The sequence below is a fragment of the Puntigrus tetrazona genome, chromosome 14, assembly GCF_018831695.1.
Source record: "Puntigrus tetrazona isolate hp1 chromosome 14, ASM1883169v1, whole genome shotgun sequence".
NCBI classification, from domain to species: Eukaryota; Metazoa; Chordata; class Actinopteri; order Cypriniformes; family Cyprinidae; genus Puntigrus; species Puntigrus tetrazona.
In genome coordinates this window covers 12,696,321-12,712,453 of record NC_056712.1, presented here as the reverse complement: position 1 = coordinate 12,712,453, position 16,133 = coordinate 12,696,321, and the positions used below count along the sequence as shown (strand labels likewise).

Below are 16,133 nucleotides of genomic sequence, written 5' to 3'. Positions count from 1 at the left end.
CCTGATTTGCTGTGCCAGGGTACTTAAGGTAATGGCAAACCACAGAGGAATAAAACGCCCCTGGCAGCTACACTGAAATACATTAGCACTGATTGCATGCGTTTCATCCTGACCCAAGCAATGGTCTCTACATGGCTTCAATACTAAATACACCACATTCATCTGTTCTAATCAGACAGGTAGTTCTAATTAAGGAAAGGCCTGTGATACCATGAAAACGCTCTGCGTTAGTGCAAATGGATCCTGCAATATTATATGGCCGGATTCACTTAGAGCCTTTGTTCGTATTTGCTTGCCGTGTTATTTAAAACTCGGTGGCCATTTCGGTGGTTTCCACAAGCTGGTGAGCAAAGCGCATGTATGCCAAAGGTTTTGAGCGATTCTGATTATGGATATCACCGGCTATATGCATAATCTTACGGCGCTTCCAAACATAATGGCTTTTCTTCGGAGACTACGTACCAGATGCTTCCCAGAACATCATTCCCTTATCGCAATCTCCTGCACTCTAATCGGAAGAAATGCAACACTCCAATATCCTGCTCGTAGAAAGCTATATATATTTGAGCCAACAGCTCAATTTTTGTACTTTTTTTTTTTTGTATTGACTGTGTTATGTATCAACTATCAAGTGCCTTTTTTATAGCTTTGCAGCCATTAACTATTGTGCGTGTCATTCAGAACGATAAACTGCTGTATTCTTGTGCATATTATAGAGAGGTTTTCTATGTCAGATGACGCAAATCATTTATAAAGAAACTGTGCTAGAGACATTTAGTCAATAAATCACCTGCAGTCATGTTGCTGTGTGCTGACTTACTGGGTTGGGGTTTTTTTCCCCAAAGGCTACTAATTGCGTCCAAATATAAAATGTCTTAATCTCATAAATGGGGCGAGCACAAATCACTCCACTCTCTTTTAACAATATATAATTTATTTACATCCATTTTAGGTTCAATTACTATACATACCTTTTCTGAAATTTCATAGAGAGATATATACATAAGGCCAAGTAAATACTTGAAAGCACTTAGAAACGAATTTCCAAAATTCTACCCACAAATCCATACCATTGTCCAAAAAGTACAGAAAACCTTCCGCAGAAGAGGGCTTCCTATTACCACAAACTCATCGACGACAATTTACATTGACGAGAAAAACGAAAGTAACTTTACCAAAAAAAAGAAAAAAAAGAAAAATAATAGAAAAGAATTGTACAATTGCATAAGCGCTGTGGCATGTAATAAATACAGCATTTTGACTTGCAGAAAGGCAAGGAACATTGAAATAAGAAATCGAATTGAACATTCACAGGTACACAATTCTACGGTTTTCAGTTCAAAAAGAAAGTCAGTGGAAAGAAATAGCACACTCACACATTCATTTACACAGAACAGCTATGAATGAGGCTGACAAAATGTACAGTCATAAAGAGAGTTCGGTGGTTCTTTTAGTGAATATCATGGCATCTGCTTTATTCAGTGTTACAAGCTGACTTTGTGAGCTCCGAACGGTGATTTTTTTTTTTTTTATGTCAGTGAAAAAGCACAACATTGATGCACACTCAGTAACGTTTAGAAATGCGTAGCATGTCTATTTGAACTGAACTGTTTGTAAACCTGAGTGTTAGGAATTTGACAATTTCGCACCAAATCCTTGTCTAAATACATCATTTACTGGCGCATCTGTTTTTTCATGACGTAGTGTTGAGGATTGATTACCCATAAACCAACAGCCTCAGGACGAAACAAAACGACGATGTACAAACTTATGGCGAAAACAGTCTAAACCGCAAACACTGCAGAAAGAATGAACTCAGTGCTATATAACCAATGAACAGTAGGCAAACACTTCACAGGTTATACTTTGACAAATGTTACGTCAGTTGTCTTGTCTTTTTTGGCTTGTTATTAAAATATCATTTACAATTACTTTACAAAGTGCTGTATTAAATATTTAAATCGTTTTACCAGTGAAATGCTCAAAATAAACACGTTTGCACAAGTCTTGAAAGAAAAAGAGATGCATGTTGAATTTGAGGAACGCGTTACTTGTACTCCAAACAAAATGAAATCACAATCGGCATAGATATGAAAAGAAATGCTCCAGATGGCTCATACACTTTGGTTGCGCAGAGATGAATAGTACTTATCTACAAGACATGATGACTTTTGTAGATTAAAAACAAAAAGAAAATAGATGACTGGTTAATTGTTTAACAGAGTGAATCCAAAGCACGGAGGGGAAAAAATAAAAAAAACACAATGTGTGCACAATTTGGCCTTTAACTTGAGTTCTCTGTTAGCGGAGCGAAACAGGCCTGTGTAATTCCACTTGCTGTGGAGAGAACATGCAGGACTCCTCCAATCATCTCCAGACGTGGCCGTCATTACTTGTCGAGATGAAAGCGGCCTGTTTGTGATCCACAGTTTCTCGCAAATCATCCTTCATTTGGAATGAAATACTCTCAACATTCAAACACGCACGGGAAAAAAAATAAATCTGACAATCTTCAAACTGTGTAATGCACATTCATGGCGCCAAACGCAGGGCTGAGACGTGCTGCCGTTCTACAGGATGTGACAGTTATGCAGAAACAAAGCACACGTGTGACGGAGGAATTTAGAAAAATACGACAGCTGCTGAGCGTCGATGAAGTTTTCTTGGATGGAACATTTGCTGTCTTTTGGGGGTGGCTGATGAGAATTTTTCTCTCCTGCGACTAAGAAATCGCCCTGAAGCCAAAATGGCTTTCAGAGAAACATAGACTCATTAAATATGAAGGAGAATAGCAATGAAACATTTGGTAGTATTGCATTTTCTGTTTATAAAAAAAGAGAAACCTTTCAAATGGGGACCTGTTATTTTTTTTTTCTCCTTCATAAACGACGATTTCTATGGACTCAGATGAGAATTCTAGGTTTCCACTGACATAAGACGGCCATGGAAAAATGCTTTGCGGAACATCTGACACCTGTTTTTTTTTTTTTTAAAGTCCAATGTTCTACAAAACTGGTCCCTGATCACCCTTCCTTCAGCAGCTAAACATCCACAGAATCCTGTGCTTGTCTACTGATTATCCAGAATATATTCCATTGCATTGAGGTGAATTTAGGACTTTATGGCTTCATGAACAAACACATTAAGTGCACAGGGGCAGAGGAACTAGTGATGGCTCTTACCAAAAAACGCTTTACTACTTAATGTTTTCGACCTGAAATTTAGCAAACGCTCAAATTTTAAATGCTTTGCGAGGTAAGAAACGTGTCGGCCAAAGGAAATTGTCATCGATATGTGTGTTTGCATATTGCTAAATGGTACACATTTACAAAATGCATGTCACAAATCTGAATTAGTTCGCAAAATATTCACCTTACTTGCACGTTTTACGCTTTAAACCGATCCGTTTTAGTTTCCATTCTGATATTAATATATCAATGTGCCTAACACAAATGTGGTTAGAAAGTACATATTGGTCAGTGATTGAGGGCAGGACCAGAATCATAGAATCTGGGATTTGCTATACACCATTATTTTCAAAACAAATGGATTTTTGTTCTGAGAAAGGGGCATTTGTCTCAGTCACAGTACATCTAAAAGCCCTGCCAGGTTCCTCCTGAGCCTGGTCTTGTTTTTTTTGTTTTGTTTTTTTTTTTCCTTTCTTTCGTTTTCATTTATTCCCTATTCACTAGGGAAGTGGCCTCATATAGTTGGGTAAACCCTGTTCTTTGATTTGTTTCTCATCTATGGTGGGGCGGGCAGAGGGTCGCGTCCTTCCCCAACCCCATCACTCAAGAGACGGCCGCCGCGCTCTAGTTTTAATGTGTCAGCACTCCCCGTCTGACACCAGGAATATCATGGCCTCCTGCTTGCCAATCTCAGCCATCACAGCGGCCAGTTGATTGAGATTACCGCTGTGGAAGTGCTGGGTCTCCCATAAGTCCAGAATCACTGATGTGGGGCTCGCTTTGGATGCAAAGAAACTCATGTGCCTGGGGAGGAAAACAGAAGAAAGAAAATTGTCAGCCTTACTGTAGTGTGGACAGAAAGATTGTATCAATAAAGTGCGACAGTTTGATTTGTAAGCATCAAAAATAGAAAGAAAAAAGAACAAGATATAATTATTACTGATGCATAGAGTCTTAGATGGAATTTTTCTTCACACATGTGGCTGAACTTAAGCTTGCTTTAGTTTTGGTTAATGTTGATATTAGATTTTCTACATAAATTAGGTTGACATTTCAAACTAATTTATATAGACAAATCTAATATCAATAATATCTGTCTATTGTGTCATTACACGATAACGAAAAAAACAAAACTTGTTTCAAAGGATCAAAAAAATATAATAATTAGTGCTGGGCAACGATTAATTGCATATTATGCATACATAATAAGTATACATGGTACACACACATATTATGTACGCAAAATAAATATTTTGATGTTCCAGCATTACTAATAAAAAAAAAAATTATAATACCAATATGTCAACATTTGTCGATTCATACCACTACCTCAAGGCCTCAAGGTTTTTAACAATGAAGTAAAGAACAATGACATATATTTCATAGTATTTATTATCTTGTTACTGATACTTAGTAAAAAAAAAATCATGTTCATGTTAGTTCACAATGGATTATTAACTAATGTTAATGCAATCAGATACAACTTTTGATCTTAAAATGCATTAGCGTTAATGACACATTTAATGTAAAATGAAAACTAAGCATGACAGCATAAAATTCAATATACAAATTAAACAAAATAATTAAATAATAGGCTGTGTTTTCTTTATGCAAATCACACATGCACAAACAAAATATTTACATTTTATGGTGAAATATGAGCGGGGCATTTTTAGTTCGATTCACTTAGCTAGCTTTCTGTTATTCCTTTATAACCAGATCATATTAGAAATGCAATGAATATGCTTTGCAATGCATGGTTTGTTTCATTGTAAGAAGTAAATCAGGATTGCAGGAGAGTCATAAGCTATTACTCCCTGAAATGAAATAAAACATCAAGAAGCTTATCTTGCATTGTAAAGCAATACATCAACCTCTCTGTCACTCCTTTCAAAGAGAGAGTAGAAAATCTATGCATGCTGGCCCAGAGAGACACTTTAGCTGGACATAGTTGTTCCACAGAGCAATATAAAACAGTATTATCCATTCCAATACACTAAACCAATGCACGAACACTCAGGTCTTCAGAACACGTGCTTTACACCCTTTTGTTAACTCCTGAATTAAAGCAGCCCTGCATTTTCATTTGATGAATTATCTACTGTGGGTCTCAGTCCTCTAAAAGGGTAAAACCCAGGTTGCATGTGACCTTTTCCATTGACCAGGCTGAACCTTTCGGATCAAAGCTGATCAATAAGAACAAAGCAACCCCTTTTTGCAGCGTATTAGATGTTGCGAGATGCATCTCCCGAAGGAAGCTGAAGTGGGTAGTTCGATCTAACGGCCTTTTTCTGTACCTCAAATGCCTGGGGCTTTAAGTGTTGTTTTCTACATGCTCTCTGTTCTCAGTGAGAAAAGGTTTACAGTCGGGGTTGTATTCACTAGTAGTGGTGCTTTCAAGTCCTAAAACATTTTCCGAGGACAGCGTCTTGAGATAAAAAAAAACATTAAGAACATTTCCACCTGTGTGGATTCTGTACTTTCTCTTAACTAAGTAAATTAAAATTGATCGTTTTGGGCTAGTGTGCTAATTGAACACACACCACAACACTTCAAATTGTAATTAATCGGAGCAAGTAAACATTATTGGACAAATGAAGTCTGCCCATTATGTTCCATTACCTGGAGGAAGTTCATTGGGACAGTAATTAAATCACTGCCTTGTAATTTCCTGTGGAAGTCTATATTTAATATGCAAGTGGAGAACTGCACAATCTGCTCTAGATATTGGCACTGTACAAAAAATAGTTTCCACAACTCACAAAAAGAATCCTCAGATTTTGTTAAACAGAATCCATTCCGGACTTCAGAGATAATAGCTTCTAGCACTGAGAGGTCCTACCTGTCAAGCTTCAGTCTCTGGGCCAGTAGTCTCCAGTCTGCTCCATTGGGACAGGGGGTGTCCAGACTGCTGCAGATCTTCTGTCGGATGAGGTAAGGGATCTGGAATGCGCTCGGACCAGCCAGGGCAGGGGTGCAGTTGTCCATTAACAGGAAATCAGAGTCCAGTGGTCTGATGTCCTGGAGTCAAGAACAGTTCAACGTCATATGTTACTCATTCCAACTGATCTTTGTTTGCACGAGGTTGAAAAATCATTTAGTAGAATGTGAGAATCAAATTGAACTGAATTTATGAGAAATGGTTAAAAGATGCATGAGTAGACTACAGTTCAGTTCACATTCAGATCACATTAGATTCTAAATTCGGACAAATTCAAAAACATGTCTGATTGCGGAGCACAGTACCAAGTCTATTACATTTACTGTGAATGAATGAATTTCCATTCTGATTATAAACCGAATTCAAAATCTAATTGTTTGCAGCTGAATCAGTTTGGAAAATAGTTAAAGAGAATGTGGCATTCATTCAGGTTGTGTAGATTTTATTTAAATGTAAATTTAATGCACATTCAGTTTACATTTAAACTACAAATCATAATACAAGATTAATATGTGTGCACATTTTTGCGTGCATATGTATCCGTTTCAATTCTATTTCAATGTTATAGAAGTTTATAGAATTTGTATAGAATTTTATAGAATGTCAAAAATGAATCTCAGGTACGCACAATACATTATCAAATCATTTAAATTCCAAATTCAATTCCAATTCTCATTGTAAACCAAAATCAAAATCACAAAACATCTCAAAGAAGCTTTAATAATAATAATAATAACAATCATCTCTACTGTTTACTGGGATGTATTGCAGGTGGTCTAAGTTACCTTTGAGATGTTGAAGTCCAGCGTGAAGCTTTGTCCTTCCCCTTCCACCTGCCACACACACAGCGTGCAGGTGAGATCACAGGTGCTCAGGCTCTGTCTCTCCAGTGTGAAGGTGCAGTGCAGGGTCCGCTGAGAGCCGCTCCAGATGTGATAGAACGGGATCTCCTAAAGGACCAAAGACATTTCACGCTGAATTCTGACTGTCCATAAAAAAAAATCACTTCTGAAATCTATACTCTACTTGCCAGAACTAACGGTTTAAAAAACCAAAACCAAATAAATCAGGAATACAATCCAAATTGTGTCACATATACACACACACATACATATATATTTATACATACATATATATTTATACATACATATACATATATATATATATATATATATATATATATATATATATATATATATATATATATTTTTTTTTTTAATATATAGAATTTTGAATCTTTAGAATTTTTGCAAAATATACAAATATAGATTTAAGCGAAAAGCTGTAAAAACTGGCACATTTCAGTGCCGTAGAAGAATGCAGTTAATTTTTTTCGACATGAATTATGCAAAAGTTTCCACATTTTGGCAATCTTTGACAAACTTTGAATCTGACATAAATAATCCAGAGAGAACAATTCTGTCACTTGGTAGATAATGCACAGCTTCCTTTTCATTAAAAGTTCTCCACTTGCAAACAATAGATCCAGCTGAATTTGACGGTCAGTAAGAGACGCAGACAAAGAAAAAGTCCAACACCTGATGATTTATGATGCTGTGGCTGCCGGTGCGAGTCTGTGAAAGCTCTTCTAAATCTATTGTTGGCAACATTTTCAAATGAAGCAGCAAAATAGTTTCTTTGTCTCTGACAATAGTAGAACATCCTTAAAAGCTAATTGTTCACAACTGGGGATTTGGATTTAATTTATGAACGAGCACAATTCAGTAGATAAAGCAGATATGCCTGCATATCCACAGTCAAATAAAATAAGAACACGTATTAAAACAATACATTTAGTCTGTCAAAAACAACACGTTCAGCGCGACAGTCTGATTAGACTAATTATTTAGCTTTATAACATGCTCTCGTCTCATACCGCCTAATTAATTGTGGAGAGCGACTCAAAAAACAAAGATAAGCGCACGTTATTTAAGACTACACATCAATCATGACCTAATCAAACAGCAAGCAAATCAATAAAAGGCAGTGTTATTAGTGAATATGCAGTACCTCAGATTACTCCAATGGGGGAGCTGTTACATAGACTGAAAAACCAAGCCTAGCAACATACTTATCTACAAAAAAATAGGGGAAGTTCAGGTGAGAAAATGTTTCCTCTATGCACATTTGTGCTGTAATACACTTAGCTGGCATCTCCAAATCCTCCGAGGAGCTTTTTACGCCAAGATTCCTCCAGAATCCAGAGACGTTCCTCTGAGGCCCAGCATACATGATCCAGGAAGGGAAATACGAGAAAAATCAGGTGTTGCAGCCTTGAGCATTTACATATTGGTCTATATTTAATCTCCACCAGCAGGAAAGAGTCCTGAGATGGGCAGAGCGAGTGAGGAAGACATATGAGAAAACTGCAGCGCTCTCAATCCTTCTTTACCCAAGAAGCCGTTAACTCGTAGCCAAGGCCGTGCATGTTATTAAGAGCAGACGTTCTAGGGTCCCTGCTCGCCAATTCACTCTATAATGGGCTTCTTTAGCATTCCCGCACGTTCAGAAATACTCTAATGAGGCGAAACCAAAGAAATTTCCAATTACAGCAATCCGGAGGACATACCAGATCACACACCCTGTTAGACACCTCAGAGCAGCTACAGAACACAGCACTTCAAATCCCCCCGCCAAGAAAAAACAACTTAGCTAGCTAACTCTAACTTGTTCAATTACGTTCCAAAAAAGGCTTTGACAACAAAGATCAAAAAGACAAAACATCTGCAATACATGTTATAGAGGCAGAGAATTTCAAACAGAGAAAAAAAACCTTTTGCTGAGCTTACCCTTGAGTTCTTGTCACAAAGCCAGAACAATTTGGGCGGTTGCTAGGGTGTCGTTATGCGGTTACGAAATTGTTCTGCATGGGTGTTTTAGCAGATAGTCATGTGGTTACTAGGACTTTGATTGATTGCTTCTCTAAATATGAATGTATTTTCCTACACTGTCAGTTTAAAAAGAGTATAAAAGCTGTCATTGGGTACTCTTTCAAGAGGTATTATTATTTACCAAGCAAAGCAGGCTTGTTTTTGCACTGTTAACCCCACATTGCGGTGCCAAGCATGTACAGTGTAAAACAATGTGGTTTTAGAATGCTATGACTAGATGCTTAGCAACAGACAGCCAATCACGTGCCTCCAACTCACATGTTTTAGACAGTCAAAGAAAACTGTATATTCTATAAACGGTAATGAGGCAAAAACCGTCAAATGGTGACAAAATCGTATAGCCGAGCGCTTTTTAACCCTTAGGTAAATTATGAGCAATGTGTAATATTAAGCAAGATAACTCTGGACTTAGCTTTCCCTGGGATTATAACCCAGGATTAAAGATACAGTAGGTAATTTTTCCAGAAACATTTTTGACAGCAATCAATAAGGTGGTCTATATATGTATAAACATTTGGACAGTATCTTCCGTCAACACAAAATATTCGTCCAATCATAGCATTCAGTTACAATTGATTTTATTATATGTTTTTGGTTTCAACTGATATAACAAACTTGTATATTCTCAACAGCTAGGATAAATGGGAAGTAAAAAGTATTGTATGATTGACCTCTTATTGAAAATAGCAGTCTAACGGTTTACTTTTACGTGCTGAGATGTGCTTTCACTTCTACAGTCTTATAAGAGCCGTGTTTGTAAGGCTTGAGTTAGGGGAGGCATAATACGTGAAAGGAATGTTTGCAAAGGTTATTTGAAAACATGCTGTATTTTAGTAGTTCTGCTATTTGACACTAGTAGTGCAAAAACCGCCCAAACCACCTTTAGCTATTAAAAAAGAAAAGCCCTCTTACATGCCCTAATATGTACTTTTTGTAAGTGTGTACTTTTCGAAAGGCTTTCACCCCTGTGAAATTATTAGTACCGCAGTCTTCCAGGTTTTTTATATTTAATGTTAAATACATTTAATATTTGAGGTTATGGGTGACTGCTAATCCCAAGTATTGGCGCTAACAATAGAGTAGCTCACTGTTGCAAACACCATTAATACAAGAAGCGCTGCTAGAAGAGTTGTTTTACAGAAACCCACCTGATAGCCGGCGAGTAGTTTGCTCCTCCAGTGTGCCTGGGGCATGTCGTGAATCGAGAGGCGCAGGTTATGGTAGCTGTCTTTGAAGAGCAAGACGTGAGGCTCGTCAATCAGTCGACCACCCAGCTGTCTTTCCATCTGCATCACCTCCTGTGGAGAAACACGGCACAGCACAGTCAGTCAGGCCACGGCTTTCGTAACCCGGTTCCGTTTCCCCTACGCTGCTTTAATATCATGCCAAGGTCACGGCAAATCTGGCGAACGCATTCCAAATCCAAGGGTGCTGGGGTAATGAAGGTTCGAGCCGAGCTATTCGTCAAGCGCTCATTGTTCGTGCATCAAAGATCCGTTTAATTTCATTTCTGCGGCTGTGCCAGGAGAAATTTGTACTCGCACGTCTAATGTTTTCGTCTCAGTGGGGTTGGTACGGCAAGGCCATTTGTTGCCATCAGAACGGCCATCTGGAATTAGGTAATAATATCCATGCACATCCTGGCTGATCTATCAATTCTTTTTCAGGGCACATCTCTCATGCTAAAGGAGTGCGTGGAGCAGAGGTCTCTGAAAGCCGAAAGACTCCCATCAAAGACCTCGGCTCGCACAGAGGAACTACAGCTCAAACAACATGATGAATTGGACGCCAAGGTTAGAGGACTGGCAGACCTTCCCAATCAGGACGGCAATCTTTCATAACATTCAAACTTGCTAGCATAACAACAGCACAAAGGTAAGGACTAAAGGAAAACGAAACAGGTGAAGCGCTCCCGAGAAGCGAGCTGCGGTGTGTATAAAAGAAAGCTACTTGAACGAATAGACAACAAATGGAGGAGAGAGGTAGGGGGTGCGGTAATTACCATATGTTTGATTCTTTTCTGTGTGAATGTGGATGCACATGAATTGTGTTTGAGAGCGCCTCTAATTAAGATGGAGAATCTCAGTGATTTTTATCTGCACATGGACGATTCAATTTTCTGCACTCTTTACCAAGTATCGGCAGGCCCAGTTTCAATTAAAACGGTATAGAACCTGTTAATTATTCATTTGCAATACCTGCTGTACAAGTACCATATTATCTACTTAACTACAGTTTCAAAAGCGAGTGAGTTTCTTTTACAGGGAGACGATTTCTAACTTAAGGCCTTTTAGGAAACTAAACTAAACTAATACAATCTAACTATCTTTTTTTGAGCTTGTCACAATGTATTATGTCTTAGAATGAGGCCAGAACAAAGTATCTTTATATAACAAACTAAGCTAAAACTAAAAATTCTACACATGTTTTTTTTTTTTTTTTCCTCTGGTCTCTGGCATAAAACACCCTTTTATCTTTTTAAAGACCACAAGTGGTTTCATGGGAGATAATGAAAGTAGTTTTAAACATTTTTACTATCAGAGTCTGAAAGTCAAGCTATAGTCTTTCTCCATTAACACAGCAAAGATAGAGACGTTGAAGTCTTTCATGGTTCTATAGCCAAACATCGAGGTGAATTTTAAGAGAACCGAATAGGTTAGAGGTCAAAGATTTATCTCATGCCATTAGGTCATATGTCAGTCAATGGCTAAGCGCACTCCAATCAGAAGAGGAATATAATCTCTCTTCCACCACAAAAGACACTTTATTTAGGCTTCGAGCAACTCATTTTACATTGTTCTCTTAAATACAATCACTCTATGGGAGGGAAATTAGCATTGCAAATTGCTGATTATGGACTTTGATCCTGATTCTGACCTATCAGCACATCTAGCTGCCTAGTAATGGGAGACACAGAAGAGCACGCCAATTATCCCATTATGAATAACTAAGAGCATGCATACCAATGCAGACACAGTCCAGCCTGTCCACCCTACGTATATTAACAAGGCCAGCTCGAAATGATGAGCAGAAACATGTCAGTCTTGGCCCGCCGCTGCTGCATCTCAGCCAAGAACTGAGCTTGCCATTTGTGTGTTTGCTTTCAACATATGTCTCAGGCTGAGCGAATATTGGCCCTGATTACACCCCATTGTCTTGTTAATAAATTGTCACAGAATGTTATTAAAATAATCCAAACATCACTTCCTTCAATAAAAAGAAATTAATTGCATGCAAAATACACTTTGAAAACAATATACCATAAAATAAACAACATAAATACCTACACAGTAAAACAAACAAACAAAAAAATAATACTACACAAAAAAAGACAATATTAATTAATTTGCTTTACGGTAGTATAGCCAAAAATAATAACAACAATATGGTTTAAAATAATAAACAAACAAATATATTATTGTGATTTGAACTCCCTTAGTACAAGAATAACGGCATTTTTTTTTCTCTCTTTTGTCATGTCTTTTCTCGCCTGGGGCATCAAGAGAGCCAGAAATGCCACTTGTTCTCCTTCAAAAAATAAGTGCATGACACCCTTGACAAGAACTGCAGTAACCACACCATTTTGGCAGAAACTGGTCACCACTGTATTTTTGTAAAGAGTCTTTGAAAGTATATACAAGGGACATGAAGACAAGATGTTGATAACTTTGCCATATAAAATACTTGGGAAAAATCTATTCTTTGACTGTGACTTTACAAAAAAAAAAAAAAAAAAAATATACGATGAAGCCCACCCTCTGCCTTTTTCATACTCACTGGAAAACGAAGAACTGGAGCAAGAGAGGGTGAAAAAGAGAGCGAGCAAGAGAGCGATATAATACAAAAAAAACGAATGGAGAGAAGACAGAGGCAGCTTAACACTGGTGTCTTCGGGTCAGAAGAGTGGTAAGCTTTAGAGAGACAGATAACAGGATTATGGGAAGCATGGCCACAGTCCTCCAGAGCCCACAAACCCTTCATCCTCACAGGCCTGGACAGCTCCTGTGGAGTGCTGAGCGGGGGCTCTGACGGACTACTGCTGCACTCCATTTGGGAATACAAGAGTCTCTTCTATAGTTTATCTCCCCTCGCCGTCTTTGACAGAAAGAGGTTAGATGCTCTGCTACAACTCACACGCTACAAGCGCTCCTCTGCCAAACACAAGCTAAACATTTAAAAACCATTCAGGCAAAAGGGCAATGTGTTTACAAAGTTCACAGTGACCCAAACTTCCATTAAGATAAAACACTTAATGTCAACTCTCAGAAGATTGAACCGCAGTGGACAAAAGTGTTCCATGTTTTTTTTGCATTTTGTCGTGAGGTTGCTAGGCTGTTCCGGGTAGTTGTTAGGGTGGTTAACTTGATACTTAAAACTTAAACTTAATATCGTTACGGGTTTGCTCAAGTCCCAGCCCCTAAGTATGATGCGTGCCTTAATAAATTCCTTCTAGTGTATCAATCTCAGGGCTGTTCAAATAAAAAGCTATTAAGCATGAATGCAGAGAGGGCTCAATCCATTTTGTCCCCACCGGCTTGCCAGTAATAAGGTACAAGAAATAACCATCATACCGTATAAAATCAAAATGAACACGCCATAAATTAACAACCACAGAGACAAGTTTGTTATGCAACATCTTAAATCAGTGAATTAAATAAAAAGGCTTTGATTTTAATGACAGTATAGATCCGCAGTAATAGAAGATTTCTTGCAGTCTGTCTCACAGCACATAAAGATATGAGAGCATAACAAAGTGACTGACATTGACTAATTTCCGCATGGCGTCTTCTGCAACTTCTCAGCCGTGAGAAAACAGACCTTGCACTTTCTGAGCTGATGAGCAAGTCAAAAAAGTCAGAAAAAAGAACTGAATGATGGAGGCAAACATTTCACAGATGTAAATCATCTAGACATATGTCTGTGAGTTTTCTCTAGCTGGTGATGAGGTTATTTTTCTCCTTCCCACCCAACACCTCAAATATTTCTCTCTGATTAAAAACTAAAAACACGAGCATCTTTCCAAACAAGCGTTCCAAAAAAAAACGAATTTGACGAATCCGAATCCGAGCAACAGGTTTTGTTTAATCTCGTTCTTTCGCATTGTCGGGTTGATGAAGGCGTCTGTCTCGTTAAATGTTACGTCAGTGATCAAAGCCGTGCACCATTTTTGGTTTCTCCCCCCGACAGCGTGAATGCACGCACATACGCGCAAATTATGCTCAGACGTTAGACGAAAGGTCAAATATGAGAACGCTTGCTCTCCTCTCTCTCTATTTGTTTCTAGCCCAGTCAGCAGATAGAAAACACCAGACGTGGCTCCTCAGACATTTGGCTGCTGGGTTGAAAGGTCTGGAGGGAGAAGAGAATATCACACGGGTCTTGATTAAATGTGAACAACATTTGGAAAGAGGCACCAAAGGTCATCGCTCATTCATCTCTGAAACGAGAGGATATTTTACAATTCACTGCCTGGTGACGAGCCAGATAAACCAGTGAACCCAAAACGTTCCTCGCTGGTGCTTCAAACCATTTTGCAACATGTTAGTGCACTATAATCGTGATCTTAATGCTCTTTTTGCAGACGTTGCCAATCTTGCAATCTTTGTTGAAAGGTCAAATACTATGGTGAGAATGAAAGGGTCAAAGTCTTGGCGTAGCGGTTTGTGCATGTCCAACACTGTGGCTCAAATAAGGTCAGCGTTGCCTAATAAGGTCAGGTTTACATTTGGAGGACATGTATGTTAGTAAGCACAATAATTAAGCAAGGAGACGTCTGACCTGGAGTTTTTGGAAGGATCGCTATGATGTATCCAGCTACAGTAAAACCAGCAGTGGAAGCAGTTCTCAAACAGGCAGCTGTACATTAAATATTTATCTAATTGGTCCCATAAGACTCACAAACATATTGGAAGCATCTCTGCTGAAATGTCACTGACTCCCAAATGTCATATTTGTGATTAAAGACAATGACATTGTTTTAATGTGACTTAATTGGGATATTAAAGAGTTCTGTTGTTTTTGGCACATGCAAAGCTTATGACTGAGAAAGAAAGAATAATTAGGAAAGAAATTGGAAAAGAGAAAAAGTATTTGTACAGTGTGGGAAGTTCTTAGCTCAACAATGGAGTGACAGCCACTAAAAATAATAGAAATATCGCTTTCATTTGTGGTGAATTACCATTTCTCGAACTAATATAGTAGTCCTGCGGCAATCAAAATGCAATTAATATTCACCCAAGACGATGGTGGAAAAGATGCAGAAAAAAAATAACAATGCATCTTTGTCATGACCGACGCTTCTAATGCTATGCTAATTCTGAAATCCTCTTCTGTTATCAGCAACCATTAGCATAATAATTCCATCACAATAAATCAACCTTACATATTTGAAGGAAAGTCAATCAGGGACTCAGATGTGGTTCTCATGGGGTGAAACACCTGTTAGACCACAAACATGTTCTACTCACATTGACAAATGCTTGGCTTTACAAGCATTCTTGCATCAATACGGCAGAAAAAAAAACCAAACAGCAGTGAAGCTAATATAAAATATAACTAAAAATGCAGCGTGCAATGAGAAAGGGTTTAAAACATTGTAGAACATAATGACATGAAACTGCTGGCGTGTCGAGAATCAGCTGAGCCATGTGAATAAACGTGCCATAATGTCAAACCGAGGTATAACCTATCAGCCTGCGATATCAAGAGTTTCATGACAGAACTTTGGATTTATAGTTTGGACTTTTTATTCATGCAAAATAGAGTTCATTCAGCAAATTCTGTTATCCACCAACTGAAAACATCAAGATTGTTTAGAAGAACAGAATAGGCATTTTTACATATTTATAAATGCACATTTCCAGGTTGAACAATATATTTTAGAAGGATTCGCATTCATGTACTTGCATGCGGTGTATTTCTGGCCTGGAACAAAAACTGAACAAAGATCAGCATACAGTCCACTTGACTCCCTGCTAAACCACAGAGTAAAAAAAAATGCATATCCTATAAGGCCATTGTGGCTCACCGCAGCAGTGTGTGCATTTGAGGGGAGTGAAAAATGCAGATACTGTGGATTCATAGAAAGCAGCACCACACAAGAGCATTGCATGA

At 38.2% G+C, this 16,133-nt stretch overlaps 1 protein-coding gene across 6 annotated transcripts in view; it reads right to left on the bottom strand.

Moving 5' to 3' along the window:
• Positions 1–452: 452 nt before the first annotated feature.
• unc5a (unc-5 netrin receptor A) overlaps positions 453–16,133 on the bottom strand; it is a 154,958-nt gene continuing 139,277 nt past the window's right edge. For all 6 annotated transcript variants that reach the window (XM_043257248.1, XM_043257250.1, XM_043257251.1 and 3 more), the window contains 4 exons: positions 10,169–10,318; positions 6,915–7,079; positions 6,031–6,209; positions 453–3,992 (listed from right to left, as the gene is read on the bottom strand). In XM_043257248.1, coding sequence (XP_043113183.1) covers positions 3,827–3,992; positions 6,031–6,209; positions 6,915–7,079; positions 10,169–10,318 — 660 coding nt within the window. In that variant the 3' untranslated portion in view covers positions 453–3,826. The remainder of the gene's footprint in view (positions 3,993–6,030; positions 6,210–6,914; positions 7,080–10,168; positions 10,319–16,133) is intronic.